The following is a 15,665-nucleotide window of genomic DNA, read 5'->3' as shown; positions in this document are numbered from 1 at the left end:
AAGTGCTATTTGACTGCTTTTTGTTTTAAAAACTAGACTGCACAAGGCAATGGAGAATATCTTGTAAGGAACAATTCCACAGTGGCTTATTATTGACGACTGGGTTTCTCTCCTTTGTCTCTGTCTTTATCTGCAAAGCACAGACCAAAATCTAATGCAATTTAAAAAAAACAATTGTATAGTAAAAACATCTAAAATTATTATTTCTACCATAAGTAAAAAACAAAAACAAAAACAAAAAAAACCTGTAAATAAATAAATTCCCAATAAATGCATTTTAAAATAGTTTTGCTTCAAAATTTATTCAGCGAGGTGACTCATCAGGTCTTCAGATCTCAGCAATATCAGCAGCACCCCAAATGCTGATTGGAAGGATTATCTTTGTCTCCTCACCTAGCTTGTCCCAGTCCCTAATCCACAAACCTCTCCTTCCAGTCCCAGTCTCATTCCCCTCTTACTGCAGACCCTCATCTCCTTGCCTACACTGTCCTCATCCAATTTCACATCCCATCTCCACTGGGTCCTGGTCCCAACCCCACCCACAAGGATATTTATCTGATCTCTGCCTGCCCACAGCTTTTCATCCCACTTCTTTGGCCAGACAGTCTGAGTTCTCCCACTACAGCATCACCAGATTTATCTGCCCTATTCCTCTCACTGCTTCACCTAATCCACTTGTTCATTCTCTGTCCCCATCTCTTTGCTCAGCCAGTCCCAGTCTCCTTGCCCACCCAGTCCAGATCCCAGGTCCTGTCTCTCCCTTTCTATGCCCCAGTCACCTCTTCACCCTCTTCTTCCTCTCCATACACAGATATTGTACATTCAGCTCTTATCACCTCCGAGTATGACTCCGACAGATTTCTACTCTGACCTGAGTCCAAAGGAGCTATTGAGTGCACAAGAGAGACAGGTTCCCTGCTCTCCTTTCCAGTGCCAGTATCCAACCTGTCCAACAGCAGCCCAGAGAAGGAAGCATCTGGGAAGTCTCCAGGCTGCAGCAGGCCAGGTGCTAACAGAATCTTTGAGGAATTTAGCTGCTACAATCTAATTAACTGAGATGTGCTTTTTACAAAAGCTTATAGCTTGGCCCACTTTAGGCATATTTTCACGGGGATGGCAAAGGCACATCCCTGGCACAAAGATCACCCTGGCAAACTGCAGCTCCCTATTCCAAGTGCTAGAGCTTTTCAAATAAAAGGTTGCCAGATTCTTTTTTTTTTAATTTGGCCAAAACTATGTATTTTCTACTAGATCTCCTTCTCCAAAATGGTGGAACTGTTTTGGCTGAAAATTTCAGCTGTTTTAGCTGGAACATTCAGCCTGAGGAAGCCCCTGCTGCCCTCAACCCCCAACACTGAAAACCAAACAGCTAAAGTTGGGCAAAGCTATGAAGAAATAAAAACACTGTTGAGCAACCTTAACAATACGTATTGAAGAGTATCAAAGTAGCAGGCAGCATGACAGAATGAAATGTGCTTACACACTCTTGTTTTATTTGCACAGCTCATTTTTAAAAGCAGATACTTAATATTGCACCCATACATAGGCACGACTGCAGTCACATTCAGTATACCTCCTGGCATACCACTTAGGCTGTGCTGTTGTCATATTTCATAAACTCAGAATAGGGTCAGATCCTGGAGAAACTACCTAGAAAAAATTAGGCCAAGATTTTCAAACACAGACATCTGCTGTTACACTTCTCCATCTATATTTGAATACTTATATATATAGGTTTGGTTTTTAAGTGACAAACACAGCAGAGCCCATCGAGATGCCTATATATAGCTTCTAAAGCACACAGAGGCAGAGTCTCAGTGGACGTAAACTGTCATAGCAAAATTATCTTAGCTCCTTTGACTTCAGTGGAGCCGTGACAACATGTATTAGCTAAAGGTCTTACCCTCTGAATACAAGGGTACTGCATAAAATGTATAATATTATATACATTTGTAAAGTAACAACCAGAAGATTTAGACATAATGTTCTGCTGCATACATGAGAAAATGTATTTTCCAGGAGGAGGAGGAAGGGAAAGAGCTTCAGCTCTGTTGACATTTTTTCTTTTTTTCCTCTTTCCATTATCTCAAACATTCTGCAATAGAAATTGCATACCTGCAATTATAATTACAACTAATTGATCTGCCATTTCCCATGTCATAATTAATGTCATGTTTTAATAGAGTTATAATCATTCCATAATAATGCTTTTCATTCACCAGATTTCCACAACGTATAAAAGTATAGTGCACAAAAGCAATGAACTTTTATGAGACTCTTTTAAAAACATCCCAAAAGGAACATCTTCTGTAAACTGCAATTAACTTTTAAAATATGTTTCAGTATTCTTATTTGAGCTACAAGGAAATACCATGCAAAAAAGACTTTTCACTACAGCATTTGTCGCTCTCAACATCCATAGGTGAAAAACGGAATCAATGAGTCAGTGACAAATACATTATGTTTCCTAAGGGGTTATTTAATGTACTCTAGCAAAGATGGGAAAATGATGGTTTCTAGAGAACAGATGGCAGCAAGACAAAATATCAACTGACCACAGTTGCTGACTGCAATTTATGGAGTGTACAGATGTGTCAACTTAAATGCAGTGATTTTAAGGCCAATAAAAATACTTTCTGATACCAAGAGATTAATTTTTCATGACCACTGGTAACATAGCTATTATATATTTAAAAACTCTAATTTTTTATCTACAAATGAAACAACTTTTTGTTTGAATGTCACTACTCTAAAATGGAACATTTCTGTCACTGGCAGTGAAAAAAAAATAGAGGTAAAAGATTACACATCTTTCTTTCAGCTTAAATTTCACTTTTCAGCTCCAAAAAGAAAATGTAGAGCAGAAATGTATTAACATAGCCTCAGATTTAGAGAAGAAGTATGCAAGATCCCCTTCCCTTACTAAATATGGAACATGCATATAAAAGTCTTTTTAACCCTTTAATTTTGTAGGATGAATAACAGTGCTTTTGAAGATAATAAGGGACCTGTAAGTCTTCTATTATCCATGCCCATATTAATCACGCAGACCATCTCTCTTATGCTGCTCTGTTAAGAACAGAGGTACACCAAAACCAAAATCAGGGATCTCGGCAATCCCTCAATTATGGAAAAGTTCAGCTCCTCTGCAGCTCAAGCCCATTTCTACATTGTACCTCAGCACCCAAATTAAATATAGATTTTTTTTTTAAAAAGGACTTTCCACTTAATCCTGTCCTACAAAAAAAGAATGACCAGCCCAACATTCTAAAGTCTTGTGTTCTTTCATTACCTAATTTAAAACAAGCACACTTTAATGGTTTGGCTATGGAAACAAGTTCACAAAGATCAGTCAACTACTGCAAATACACACTTATTTATTGAGATTTGAACTTTCAAAGGAGGTTCAACTCAGCCTTCATGTTGCCTTTGGGACAGAAACTACAGAAGGGAGCCTGTCAGAGATTGCAGTTGGCAGGGAAGATGATGAAAATGTTTAAGCAAAGGCCACCCTTCACCCACTCCTCAGAGCGTCTCAGTGAAGAACAGTGCAGGAGACAGCCCATGACCACCACCTCAGGATACACTGGGACCCACATGGTGCCTCCACTCACAGCTACGTGGTCTTTTGGGAAAAAAATGCCAGGCGGAACCAGTCAGAGAGCAGACCCAGTAAAATTACCTCAAATAGGATGGAGTGACACGGACAATATTTTCTAGTTTTCAATAGAGTGTCTCTACCTTCTGCTGGTTATGGGCTCCCACAAATAACAGTTACACACAAATTGAGGAGTTAGCACTGATTTGTCTAATTTGTCTCCCTTGCTGATTTTACTGCAGTGTAAACCCCACTGGACTTCAACAGAGTTACTCCCAATATAAAGGAGAGTGAGCAGCAGGAGAATCAGGCCCCTACCTAGTTTTAGCAGACACAAAAGAATGTGCTGATAAAATTGTGAGCACAAATACAGAAGCCATTTTGAATATGTGACATGTGCACTATATCAAAAGAAAACCAATTAGAGATAAACCACTTGTGTTTAAACACCTCAGTTTCTCTGTCTGTGATATTTAATTTTTAGATAGTTCTATAAACTAAAGTCCTCTACAGACCAAACATGACAAGACCATGGCACTGCAAGGTTCACTACACTGCCATAGGACTTTTATAATCCAAAGAGGCCATGTTGCTAAGCTTAAATGAACTAAAGGGGTTTAAAATCCCTATGCAGTAATTTCAAGAAACAAGTCAGAATTCAGATGTATCTAAACATTATTGAGAATAAAGACCAGTTGGTCTAACATAGGTTTGGCTTTATTCTTTCATCCCACAAAACTAAAGAAAAAAAAATCTTTTACCTACCTGAATCATATGCAAAATCTCTAGGTTCCTGTTTAATCATCAGAGGAGGGGGGAAATTTTGATTGGCTGAATTGCCAACCATGGCGTTGTGTTCATAAACTGGATCATGGTACTCCTGCTTAAAACCTTGAGGCGGGAAAGGAATGTTTGGCTCAGACATCTGGCGTTGGTATACTGGGCGTCCTTCCCTTGGCATCGCTGGCAAAGGCGGGAAAGAATTGCAAGGTTCGGAGAGCTGGCGGCGAAATCTAGGACACAAGTGAGAAAAGTCATTCACAAGTGCAATGCAAGAGTGACTTGATACCTCAAGAGTAAGGATGGTTAAAAAAGCATGCAAAACAGATCTAATTTTTAAACTGCTTTTTTAAATCTTTAATCAACAAAAATGGAGTCAAAGAAAAAATAAAAAGGACTTAAAATCTTCTGGGCCCAGTTACCAGTTACTCTGTTCCTCAAAAATGGGACAGGACTTGGGAGGAGAAAGACGGCTTTCAACTTCCTTCACATTTCTTGTATGATGGGATTATTTATGGTGCTGCCTAATTCCAGAGGAAATTAGAGCTGCTAAGGCAAGTTCTCAGCTGCACCCTTCTTCTCAAAGCCCCCTCTGAGACATGAGAAACAGAGAGTAACCTTATTATTATGAGTAAATATTTCTATGCTGGTGCTTCCCAAATGCCCCAATCAGGATCTGAGCTCCATTGTGGTGAACACTGCATAAAAAGACTATAGATGGCCCGAGTCATAGGAGATTTACAATCTAAAAAGACACACACTGCCTCTGCTATTCCAACAGGGGCCTTCAGCAGCTCTCAGAGCTTATACCAGCTCTCTACCTGTCAGATGAGGACCTACACAGATGATCCTCTTGGCACAGAGAGGTTGTTCCTGTATGCTACAAGATCGGAATAAAGGCATATTAGCAAATAAGGTCTTCATGTTTATGAAAGAACAGAGAGGGCTGTATCTGTTTGCTTATTGACACCACCTCCAAACAAATAAAAAATGTCACTGGTAAGACCTGGGCCTCATTCTATTACGTTAAAAGGCCCCAATTGGCTCCTCCTGGTGAAACAAAAAAAAAAAAAAACAACCAAACAACCAAAAAAACCATCACGGGAGCTTCACCTTGAAGAGTTGGTATCACATTCCTGTTTCAAGAGAGAAGAGTTGTCAGCCCTCTGAAAAAGGAGGAGTGCACCTTACAATCCTAACAGACACCCTGGTGGATCTACTACCTCTCTGCTGATCCACAAGCCAGCAACTGGGATATTTTTGAAGTAAACTGTTTCTTTACCCTGCTATTCGTCAACCAAAGATACGGCTACACTTGGAAATGGGGTGTTATTTCCAGCTGGAGGAGACATATTCACCACTGCCATGACCGATTTAGAATGCTAAAAATAAACTGTAGCCAGGGCAGCACAGGATGGGGTGGGACTAATTGTCTCAAGTCCCTGATCACCTAGGTATGTACGTGACGGGGCTAGCCACTACTACCCTGTGCTTTGGTCCCGCTATAGTTAGCAACCTAGCTTGATCTCAGCAAGCTTCAGATTATCTACCCAAGCTTAGAATGAAACCACCAGCTCCACCTGTAGACACACTCTAAAAGAGTAAGACAAGATGTTACCGTAATATAACCTTCTTCAAGAGAGAGATAGAAGTTTCCCTCTCTCAAAAGATATGTATCCTGGAACCAAGGATTTTTCAGTTTCTTGTACACTGGAACTGAATTAACTTGGTTCAGGCAAGTAAAAGCAGATGCTTGCTTTGAGAATATTGGCCAGAAAAGGAAAGTAGAATTTGATTAAGTCAGTAAATTCTTAAAGTATAAATCATATGCAGTAGTAATTTCAAACACAAATTTCAGCTCTATCAAACTTTCATCAAAATACTGCCATGAACTGGGTTGAACTTAAATATTTACTGTCAGGCATAATAATAATGGAAGAATAAAGGTAGCAAAGGAGACTGAGCATTAATTGCTTTAACGATGTTAAGAATATTCCACTCTGCAGTTGTACACTGTAACATTAGGCTTTACAATTCCACCTACACCTGCAGAAATTAAACTTAGAAATGCAAACGTATTATGAAATAGTTAGGCTGACTGGCACTGCATTCGTTCCCCCCCCCTTCCTTTTTTTCATTAGCCAAAAAAAGAAGCAGAAATTATCATTAAGAACTGTCAAGGAGTGAATCAGAAAATTGCAACTTGAAGTTAAAATAAGAAACAAGCTCACTTGCAAAGCTTCAAAGGAAGTTAATAATACTTGTTGTACTGGAAGCTTTGTATGGAATCAAGCCATTTGTTTATACAAGTGGGTTTGATTCCTTTTGGTACTTGTTAGGACTATTTATCACCATACACTCATGCCTCATGCTGAGCCACAGAATGTATGGTCCAGACCGATGTTCAACTGTTTTATAGGAGTACATACAACTATATTGAACCATGGAGCTGAATAGTTTAAAATGACAGTATTTTCTGAATACATTAATAAAGGGAGGTCTGCCTTTCTCCCACCAGACCTGGGCAGAATGCAATAAATTATCTTTCAATCCAGACCTTTTCATATGCTCCTCACAGAAATATTTACAAGAGCTGTGTAAACAGCTCTTGAGTTCAGACAGGGGAGTAAGGAATGGTGGGAGGAGAACATGAAACAAATTAAGGTTAAAAACAGAAAGGTAAAAATACCTTCCACAGAAAATTGTACCACTCTTTGGAAACAAAGAAGAGTGAAATGTTTAGCCATCCAACATAAGCCTTACTCTGAGTTTATTACTTGGAGCTTTGCTAAAAGGTTGTTCAATAGTTAGCCCTTCACTGACGGGAAACATAAAGCAAAATGTCCCTAGGACAGCATGAATCAAATCATACAGTAATACAATGAAGACATCATGTGACAAGCCTATTCTAAAGCTGTGTCACGAGAAACAACACACTGCAAAAAGGAGGCATATGTGACCCTCCCCTGATATGTATGTCCTTTTCAGTTGCTGCCAAACAAAAACCCTTTAATCTGAAATAGCTCATCTTGCTCTCAGCACAGAAAGCAACTAAATGTTTAGACAACTTCAGCCAAACCTGCTCAGCCATCTAAGTTCAGTGTACTTGCAGTAATATACTTGTCCGATATTTTGCAATCAAATAATAACCTGCCCACTGTTGAGGGCCTGTACAGTTACATCCCAGCTAAGAAAGGACAGGACAGGAACATAACTATGGCAAGTGAATATGTTGTGTTGATCCAGGGCCTCCATACTCCATCTCCAGACAGCAGGGCTGATAGAGTCTCAGGGGCTACGTCTACATGTGCACGCTACATCGAAATAGCTTATTTCGATGTAGCAACATTCAAATAGTCTATTTCGATGAATAACGTCTACACGTCCTCCAGGGCTGGCAACGTCGATGTTCAACTTCGACGTTGGGCAGCACCACATTGAAATAGGCACTGTGAGGGAACGTCTACACGCCAAAGTAGCACACATCGAAATAAGGGTGCCAGGAACAGCTGCAGACAGGGTCACAGGGCGGACTCAACAGCAAGCCACTCCCTTAAAGGGCCCCTCCCAGACACAGTTGCACTAAACAACACAAGATCCACAGAGCCGACAACTGGTTGCAGACCCTGTGCATGCAGCATGGATCCCCAGCTGCCACAGCAGCAGCCAGAAGCCCTGGGCTAAGGGCTGCTGCACACGATGACCATAGAGCCCCGCAGGGGCTGGAGAGAGAGTGTCTCTCAACCCCTCAGCTGATGGCCGCCATGGTGGACCCCACTATTTCAATGTTGCGGGACGCGCATCAGCTACACGTGCCCTACTTCGACGCTGAACGTCGAAGTAGGGCACTATTCCCATCCCCTCATGGGGTTAGCGACTTCGACGTCTCGCCACCTAACGTCGATTTCAACTTCGAAATAGCGCCCAACACGTGTAGCCGTGACGGGCGCTATTTTGAAGTTGGCGCCGCTACTTCGAAGTAGCGTGCACGTGTAGACGCGGCCAGGGAGAATTTAAAGTTATCCCATCAACACCCAAAACAGGAAGCAGGAATGGAAAGACCACCAGCTGCTGCCTCTCTCCCCTGCCCGGGAAATGGAGTAACCATTGTATGCAGCAATGTTTGCTGGTGCAGGAGCATACACACTGTGCCTCCTTGAATTACCAGAGATGAATTTGACCAGTACGGTCCAGGGAGTACAATCATTATATGAACATGTTTGCTTATTATTTCTGAAACTCTTCTGTGTCACCCTGAGCATGTGTGTATTTATGGCTATGAAGTGAGAAGGTTAGGATCATACTTATACTCACAGACAAGCCAGTAAAATGTCAGTTGCAAAGCTAAGAAACTCCATCCTGAGCATATGTGCTGCAAAACTTAGGCAACAGGGGAGTGAGCTAAGAAAAAACATCCACTGTCAGGAGACCTTTAAAATAGCAGAACTGAATGGGGTGACGCATGGGCACAGTTGCAGCTTTAAGTCTGGATTTTTAAGCTTTTCTGGGTTTTATTCAGTCGAATATTGTTTGAACTTTGTTCACTTTGGCAGCTTAATTTCTCTTTCATAAGCTGTTGTATTTCAAAAAAGCTTTCAAAGGATAAGATTCACACTTTCAGGCAACCTGGCACTACCCTTTGTAAAAGCAACTATAGAAGATACACACATTTCTATTCTGATATACAGCAAACAATCTTATATGCTTATTCATTACAGTGGGCCCAGATTCTGATATCCTGATTCAAGCCAGTACTTCTGCAGGGCTCCATGTACATGCCAGGGAGTATCTCACTCCTCAGGTAATCCTACTGGCTTCAGTGGAATTACTGGCAGAGTAAGTAAAGGTGGCAGAAAACAGCTCTGATATACCTTAGTTGCCAGTGAGAGCTTCTACTGAAGTTCTGGTTTACCAGTCCTGAGAGATTTGTAGGAATGCAATTACTGAGGATGCTTCTGCCACTCTTAGCCATAGTGACTTAGCAGTACTGTGGTCTTGTTGATTTCAATAGAAATAGCTGCAGAGTTAAGTCCTACTCAACCAACCCCGTACCTTTGACTCTGGTCATTTGGGAATTTGGTTTCTTGGGCTTTGTTACCTGTGATCCATTGGAAAGCTGTTGTCTTGGATGGACTGGGATGGAGGGAGGTGAGCAGGGAAAGCTCGGTCAGGTTTAGGAGTCTGAGCTGAGTTTGGGGACGCATGGTGCAGTGGTGACACTGGAGTGCTGGATGGCGTTGGTGGGTTGGAGGGCCTCATTCCAACTTGTGGCTTCTGGTCATAGGCACTACCAGCAGAGTGGGGAAGAAAGGGCAAGAAGTTAATTCTTCTACAAACTAAACGAAGTATCACCAAAACATTACCCTATTCATCTCCATTTTTATTCTCAGGGCACCTTGGTGGCCACTTTTTGAGTGACTTCTCTTTTTGTACATGGAAAAGCACAGAGAAAAGTTAGTTGGGCACTTACACACAAGGGTTATGTTCTGTGCCTCTGTGGAGCAGAGATGGATTTTAAAAGGATTTGGTGTTACAGCGAGAAAAGGAGATGAGCACAAAGAAAGTTTCAACGCACAGGCAGCTCGACCAGAGTAGACAGAGCCTACCCGGCTTTCCAGTAGTCTGCACAAACCTCAGAGTGCAACAATAAAGAATGCAACCAGAGAAGAGGAATTTGACCCAGGAAAACACAGCTTGGTTAGTTTATCTGCCCACATGCAGCTATCAACACCCTCCACTTTTTTCTCTCTTAAAACTCAAGCACTGATCTCGAAAAACACTTATGCGCATGCTTAACCTTATTCACATGTCCCCTGATTCTGAGAAACACTAAAACACATACGTAAGCCCACTCTTATTCAAGGAAGGACTGGTGCAAGTGCTTGAAGTTAAGCATATGCCTAAGCATTTTCCTGAATCAAGTCCATGGGTAGTCCTGCTGAAGTCAATGTAATTACTTGCGTGCTCAGTTGCAGAACACAAATATCGCTGGGGGCAAAAACAATAAGGGGGTCTAAAAGGGTATCTAACAGGTGACCAGGGTCATCTTAATAAGTAAAGCAAAAGTTCCCACAATCACTCCACTGTGACTGAGTGCCATCATGTTTGCAAAGGGGGGAGGGACAACACCATCTGTCAATGAAGAGGCAGATCTATGTGGATTTGCTGATAATATAATGGTTGTGTGCTTATGTGAACAAAAATTCTGTGCTGGCAGGTTGTAAGATTCCCAAATACATTCAAACATCAATAAGAAACTCAACAACTGCTCACATTTGAGAAAAGGAACACAGAAACGTAAGTCAAAATAACATCCATAAAGAATGCAATGGTATCAAACTACTTTTCTAATCTCTTAAAATAATTAAAACATTTAGCATCTATCCTGATTATCAGAGGGAGACCAATTCCTTCTGCAAACATAAAAGTAGCTGCAAGGCCTAATAAAATCCTAAGTTTATACTGTAACTGTCCATGAATGCACACATATATCATCTGCAAAATTTATCCAATAGCTAATGTGTTGCTCAGACCTGCCAATCTCTCGCCGATTAGCAGGAGCTCTCTCTCAACCTAATGTGTATAATGCATTTTAAAAGTACTTTCAACACAGCTCACAGTAAAAAAGTCCCCTCCCCCATTTTTAAAACTACGGCTGTATCCATTGGAGGAGTGCAGCCATGAGTATTCAATGAAAATTATTGCTTTAAAATGATTAAGTGCTTGATAGGACTGTAAACAATTCCATCAGTGTCCAACTAAATGCATTGTCTCATGAGTCTGTGATCTGCTGAAGAGGTAACTTTTATAAGAGCTCTCTTTTGGTTCTATTTTTCTTTAATTAGTCCTCATTTAAATACGCAGTCATCATTGAAGCTATTGTAAAAGTACTCCTGGATGTTTTACCTGACATTGTACAGGCACTTTTCCCCATAACTGAACTTGAACGGCTGTTCTTGACTACAAGCAGAGCCAAGTTCTGAACATGGGCTGTGGGGTTCTTTCTTAATTTTCAGTGGGAGACCATGAAAAGCCACTGGAAAGGGAGAAAAACAACAAAAACATGGAGTTAGAAACCAAACAGGGTATTAAGCAGTGTGCATTTTCAAACACATTGGAAGCTGCTAATGAAACATAATTAATTAAAAAACTGTAGGAATAGACACAGTTGAAGAAATGAACATTTCAGGCATTTTCTTTGGGTATTACATTGAGAAATAGACACCGGAAAACCTTTACATTAGCTATTAGCACTTGTATTGTTTAACAGAATGATGGCCACGTTCCCATCTCACTAGCAGGAAAATAAGAGCCCACTTGTATTTGGCTTAGCTACTGTAAATGTTGTCAGAAGCAAAATACTTCTAAGCAACATTAGTACGGCAGCTTTCAGAGGTAAATGCACAGTAGTTCACTTTATAGAACACCAGACCTATTGCTGCAAAAATTAATCTCTCATACATGAGCCTGAAATATAAGACTGCTAATTGTTAGAGTCTCACAAAAACATGAAAACTTGTCATAAAATTAGAGGATTACAGACTTAACAGTTGATGTTAGGATAAAATAAGGTCAGAAAAATGCACAATAAAAAGCCTCCTATATGTCACCAAAAGATTTATCAGGTGAAATCCTAACCCAGATGAAGACAATGGGAATTTTGTTAGTTTATTAAAAGGCAGCCAGAGGAAGGGATGGTGCAGAAATGGGATATGAATGAGAATCAAGGGTTTATGTAGATTGGGCAAACAGGTCAAAGGCAGGTAAGGGCTTGCTAACTAACCTCAGCCTTCTCTGCAGTTCAAAATCCACTTCAGCCAAAACAAAGATAAAAGACACTAATCTGCATCCACATTAAGGGGTCACAATTACTTCAAACCCTTTGCTGATCTGGACAAACCCAATCAAGGACAAAAGAACAGTGCCACAGGAGGACAAGAAAATCCTAAAATAATTTTTTTTAAATAAATATTTTAAAATGAAGTCAAATAGACAGTGAGGCTACAGTTCTACCTCTGGACTCTGTTATCCTTCCTAAAACCTTTGAGCTTATGTCTTTCAACCAATAAAATCACCAGGACATCCTGCTGACATTTCAGCTTTGATACCTGTATCATATTGGAATCCTCCTACAGCTCTGTACTTCTGTGGAGTTTCAGTGACTTCTGTGGGACTTTTCATGCATGCAGGGCTCTACGCTAGCAAATCTAAGTCACATCAGAGCATTGTTGTGCAACCTTAGGCTTTACGTCATTCCTTTGAATGCCTGGAATCTTAAAATGACCGCTTGACAACACATGCTAGCTTCAAAATATGTAGCGGGAGATAGGTGAGGTGGTGGTTGACTGTGGATACACACATATCCATTCTTAAAGTAATATACATTGCAACACATCATTCAGTCTTCCTAAAAGTGAATGTCCACTAGAGGTAAATCAAAAGGAATGTTTGAATGGATCTCTTAAATTAGGAGTGCCAACATTTCATTCAGACTTCAAAATGTAGTCCACGGTCAGGCTTTCCTTGTCATTGTAGGGTAGAACAATGTTGATATGTTACAGGATTACATTGTTGGTGTACTTTAACCACAATTTCTATGACAAAAGTGCAATAATTATGTACATTAACTTTTAATGGGGCCAAAGCTTGCTCTTAATAATCCGATGAGGAGTTGTAAGAGGAAACAGGACTTCATGCAGGATTACAATGAGCAAGATCCAGTCATTTTTATAAATATATATGCAAATTAGTTGTGGCGCTAGAGCTCCTGATTAGTTGCTGGTTCTCCCAGAGTTTGGGGAAATCAATTTCAATGAAACAAAAATCAGTTTTTCTTTAAACTCATTTTTTTCCCTCTTAAGGCTTGACTGTTGTCTCAGTTACACAGAAAGAAATTGGTGCAAGGGGAAGGCCTCCTGTTTGGATACCCTTCTCCCACACAACGGTGTTCTCAACTGCGGTTAGTTAGCCCATGTTAGCTCACTCAGGCTAAAACAGCAGAAAAGACCCAGCAACTTGACTCTGAATTCTATTTAGTAGCTTGAGCTCCAACCCCAGGCTTCCCTCCATAACTCCAGCTACTAACTCAAGTTAAAAACTGAATTGCTGTATCTTCACCACTGTTTTAACCCAAGTTGGCTAACCCAAGTTAAGGACATAACCTTTTGACACTCATGAGCCATGTCTATACGTGCATGCTACTTCGAAGTAGCGGCACTAACTTCGAAATAGCACCCGTCACGGCTACACGTGTTGGGCGCTATTTCAATGTTAACATCACCGTTAGGCGGTGAGACGTCGAAGCCGCTAACCCCATGAGGGGATGGGAATAGCGCCCTACTTCGAAGTTGAACGTCGAAGTAGGGCACGTGTAGACGATCCGCGTCCCGCAACATCGAAATAGCGGGGTCCGCCATGGTGGCCATCAGCTGAGGGGTTGAGAGATGCTCTCTCTCCAGCCCCTGCAGGGCTCTATGGTCATCGTGTGCAGCAGCCCTTAGCCCAGGGCTTCTGGCTGCTGCTGCGGCAGCTGGGGATCCATGCTGCAGGCACAGGGTCTGCAACCAGTTGTCGGCTCTGTGGATCTTGTGTTGTTTAGTGCAACTGTGTCTGGGAGGGGCCCTTTAAGGGAGCGGCTTGCTGTTGAGTCCGCCCTGTGACCCTGTCTGCAGCTGTTCCTGGCACCCTTATTTCGATGTGTGCTACTTTGACGTGTAGACGTTCCCTCGCTGCGCCTATTTCGATGTGGTGCTGCGCAACGTCGACGTTGAACGTCGACGTTGCCAGCCCTGGAGGACGTGTAGACGTTATTCATCGAAATAGCCTATTTCAATGTCGCTACATCGAAATAAGCTACTTCGATGTAGGCTTCACGTGTAGATGTAGCTATGGGGTGCAAATTATTACACTGTTACTAAAACCTTCAGCTGGTCCATGCCAGCTGATTAGACCCAGGGGACTTGGGCTACAGAGAAGTCTAACTGTGGTATAGCTGTTCAGGCTTTTGCTGGAGCCCAGATTCTATGACCCCACAAGCTGGGAGGGTCTCAGAGTGCAGGCTGTAACCCAGCTTGCCTGAGTCAGCACCCATGGACCAGCCACAGGGGCCTAACTGCAATGTAGACATACCCTGGGTGTCCTGGCAACAAAGATCCTGTTCCACCTCTGACACGCCCATCATCTCTGACTTCTAGGTTGTCTGTGCATTGTTCTGATTTGAATCTCTTGCAAGTTAACCTATGAATGCAACAGGCTTTTTATGTTAAAAGCCAACAATTGCATATTTGCACAAAGGCTGCACATGGCTCTATTTTCTCTTTTGACTTTACTGCTTCCTCAGAGTTAATCTGTTATGAAAAATGACTTCCCTTATTTATTTTTAAATAATGGGAGTACAGAGACTCCCACACCGCAGCCCTGCATGCAGAAATGGCTGGGTATTTCATCATAGTGCTGAGAGCCTGAACGTCTGCTAACAGGCAGTTTTCCAGCTCACTGGCACAGGCACAAGTGAAAGCAGCACATTCATTTTGTGCAATTTGCTTTACCTTCCCACATGGAGTTGGTGTATGTAAAAGGCTGTTAAGTACTAAATTATTCCTTATCAAATCACCATCATCTGGAGTCATGATCAACACTAATTAAATTACTTTCACTGAACACGGCTCCAGCCTGCTGCCTCGGCTGAGAGGTACATTTTATTTTGCTTACTGTACAGTCCTAGCTAGGTCCAGGGCAGAGAGATAGAAGGCATCTGTTCCATAGTTTTAATTAAAGTTTATCCCACCTTCTTCCAAGTTTTATGAGCTAGGGCAAGGTGTATCAAATGAAACAGGTTAACTCCTTCATTTCATTTTGGGAAAGCAATTCACTCCAAAGCAATTTTATATTAGATCCATATCTTAACTTTTGCCAGGACAGATAATATAGCTGTAAAATTTAAAGTCTTCCTCAGGTACACCCCAAACACACACTTGTCCTGCAAAATTCTCCCCATCACTCCTTACATGGGTACGCTAAGGGGAGAAAGAGAACAAGAGAGCCTGAGAATATGCTTGTTACACTTTTTTCTTTGACGGCTACTTAACCTTTCATAACAACACCTCCAGGCTGGCGGATGATGTCTGCGTTACCCCAGTAGACAAATTTTAAACATTCAAAATCCCAGTATCTATTTATCTTCACTGCCACTTCCACACCACCCTGTTCCTCCCATGTCCTCCTCTTCCTGTTCATTGTCGGTCGCAATATTTTCTTGTAACTATTTACAAATATTATTTGTTATTTT

General features: G+C 41.4%; 1 protein-coding gene across 2 annotated transcripts in view; it reads right to left on the bottom strand.

Moving 5' to 3' along the window:
- ETV1 (ETS variant transcription factor 1) overlaps window positions 1-15,665 on the bottom strand; it is an 80,480-nt gene that overhangs the window by 28,258 nt on the left and 36,557 nt on the right. For both annotated transcript variants that reach the window (XM_074984671.1, XM_074984672.1), the window contains exons 6-8: window positions 11,285-11,414; window positions 9,477-9,665; window positions 4,364-4,611 (exon numbers count right to left, since the gene is read on the bottom strand). In XM_074984671.1, coding sequence (XP_074840772.1) covers window positions 4,364-4,611; window positions 9,477-9,665; window positions 11,285-11,414 — 567 coding nt within the window. The remainder of the gene's footprint in view (window positions 1-4,363; window positions 4,612-9,476; window positions 9,666-11,284; window positions 11,415-15,665) is intronic.

This window comes from Carettochelys insculpta, chromosome 2 (genome assembly GCF_033958435.1).
Source record: "Carettochelys insculpta isolate YL-2023 chromosome 2, ASM3395843v1, whole genome shotgun sequence".
NCBI lineage: Eukaryota > Metazoa > Chordata > Testudines > Carettochelyidae > Carettochelys > Carettochelys insculpta.
The sequence above is the reverse complement of the archived record's forward strand: the minus strand, read 5'-3'. Positions and strand labels throughout refer to the sequence as shown.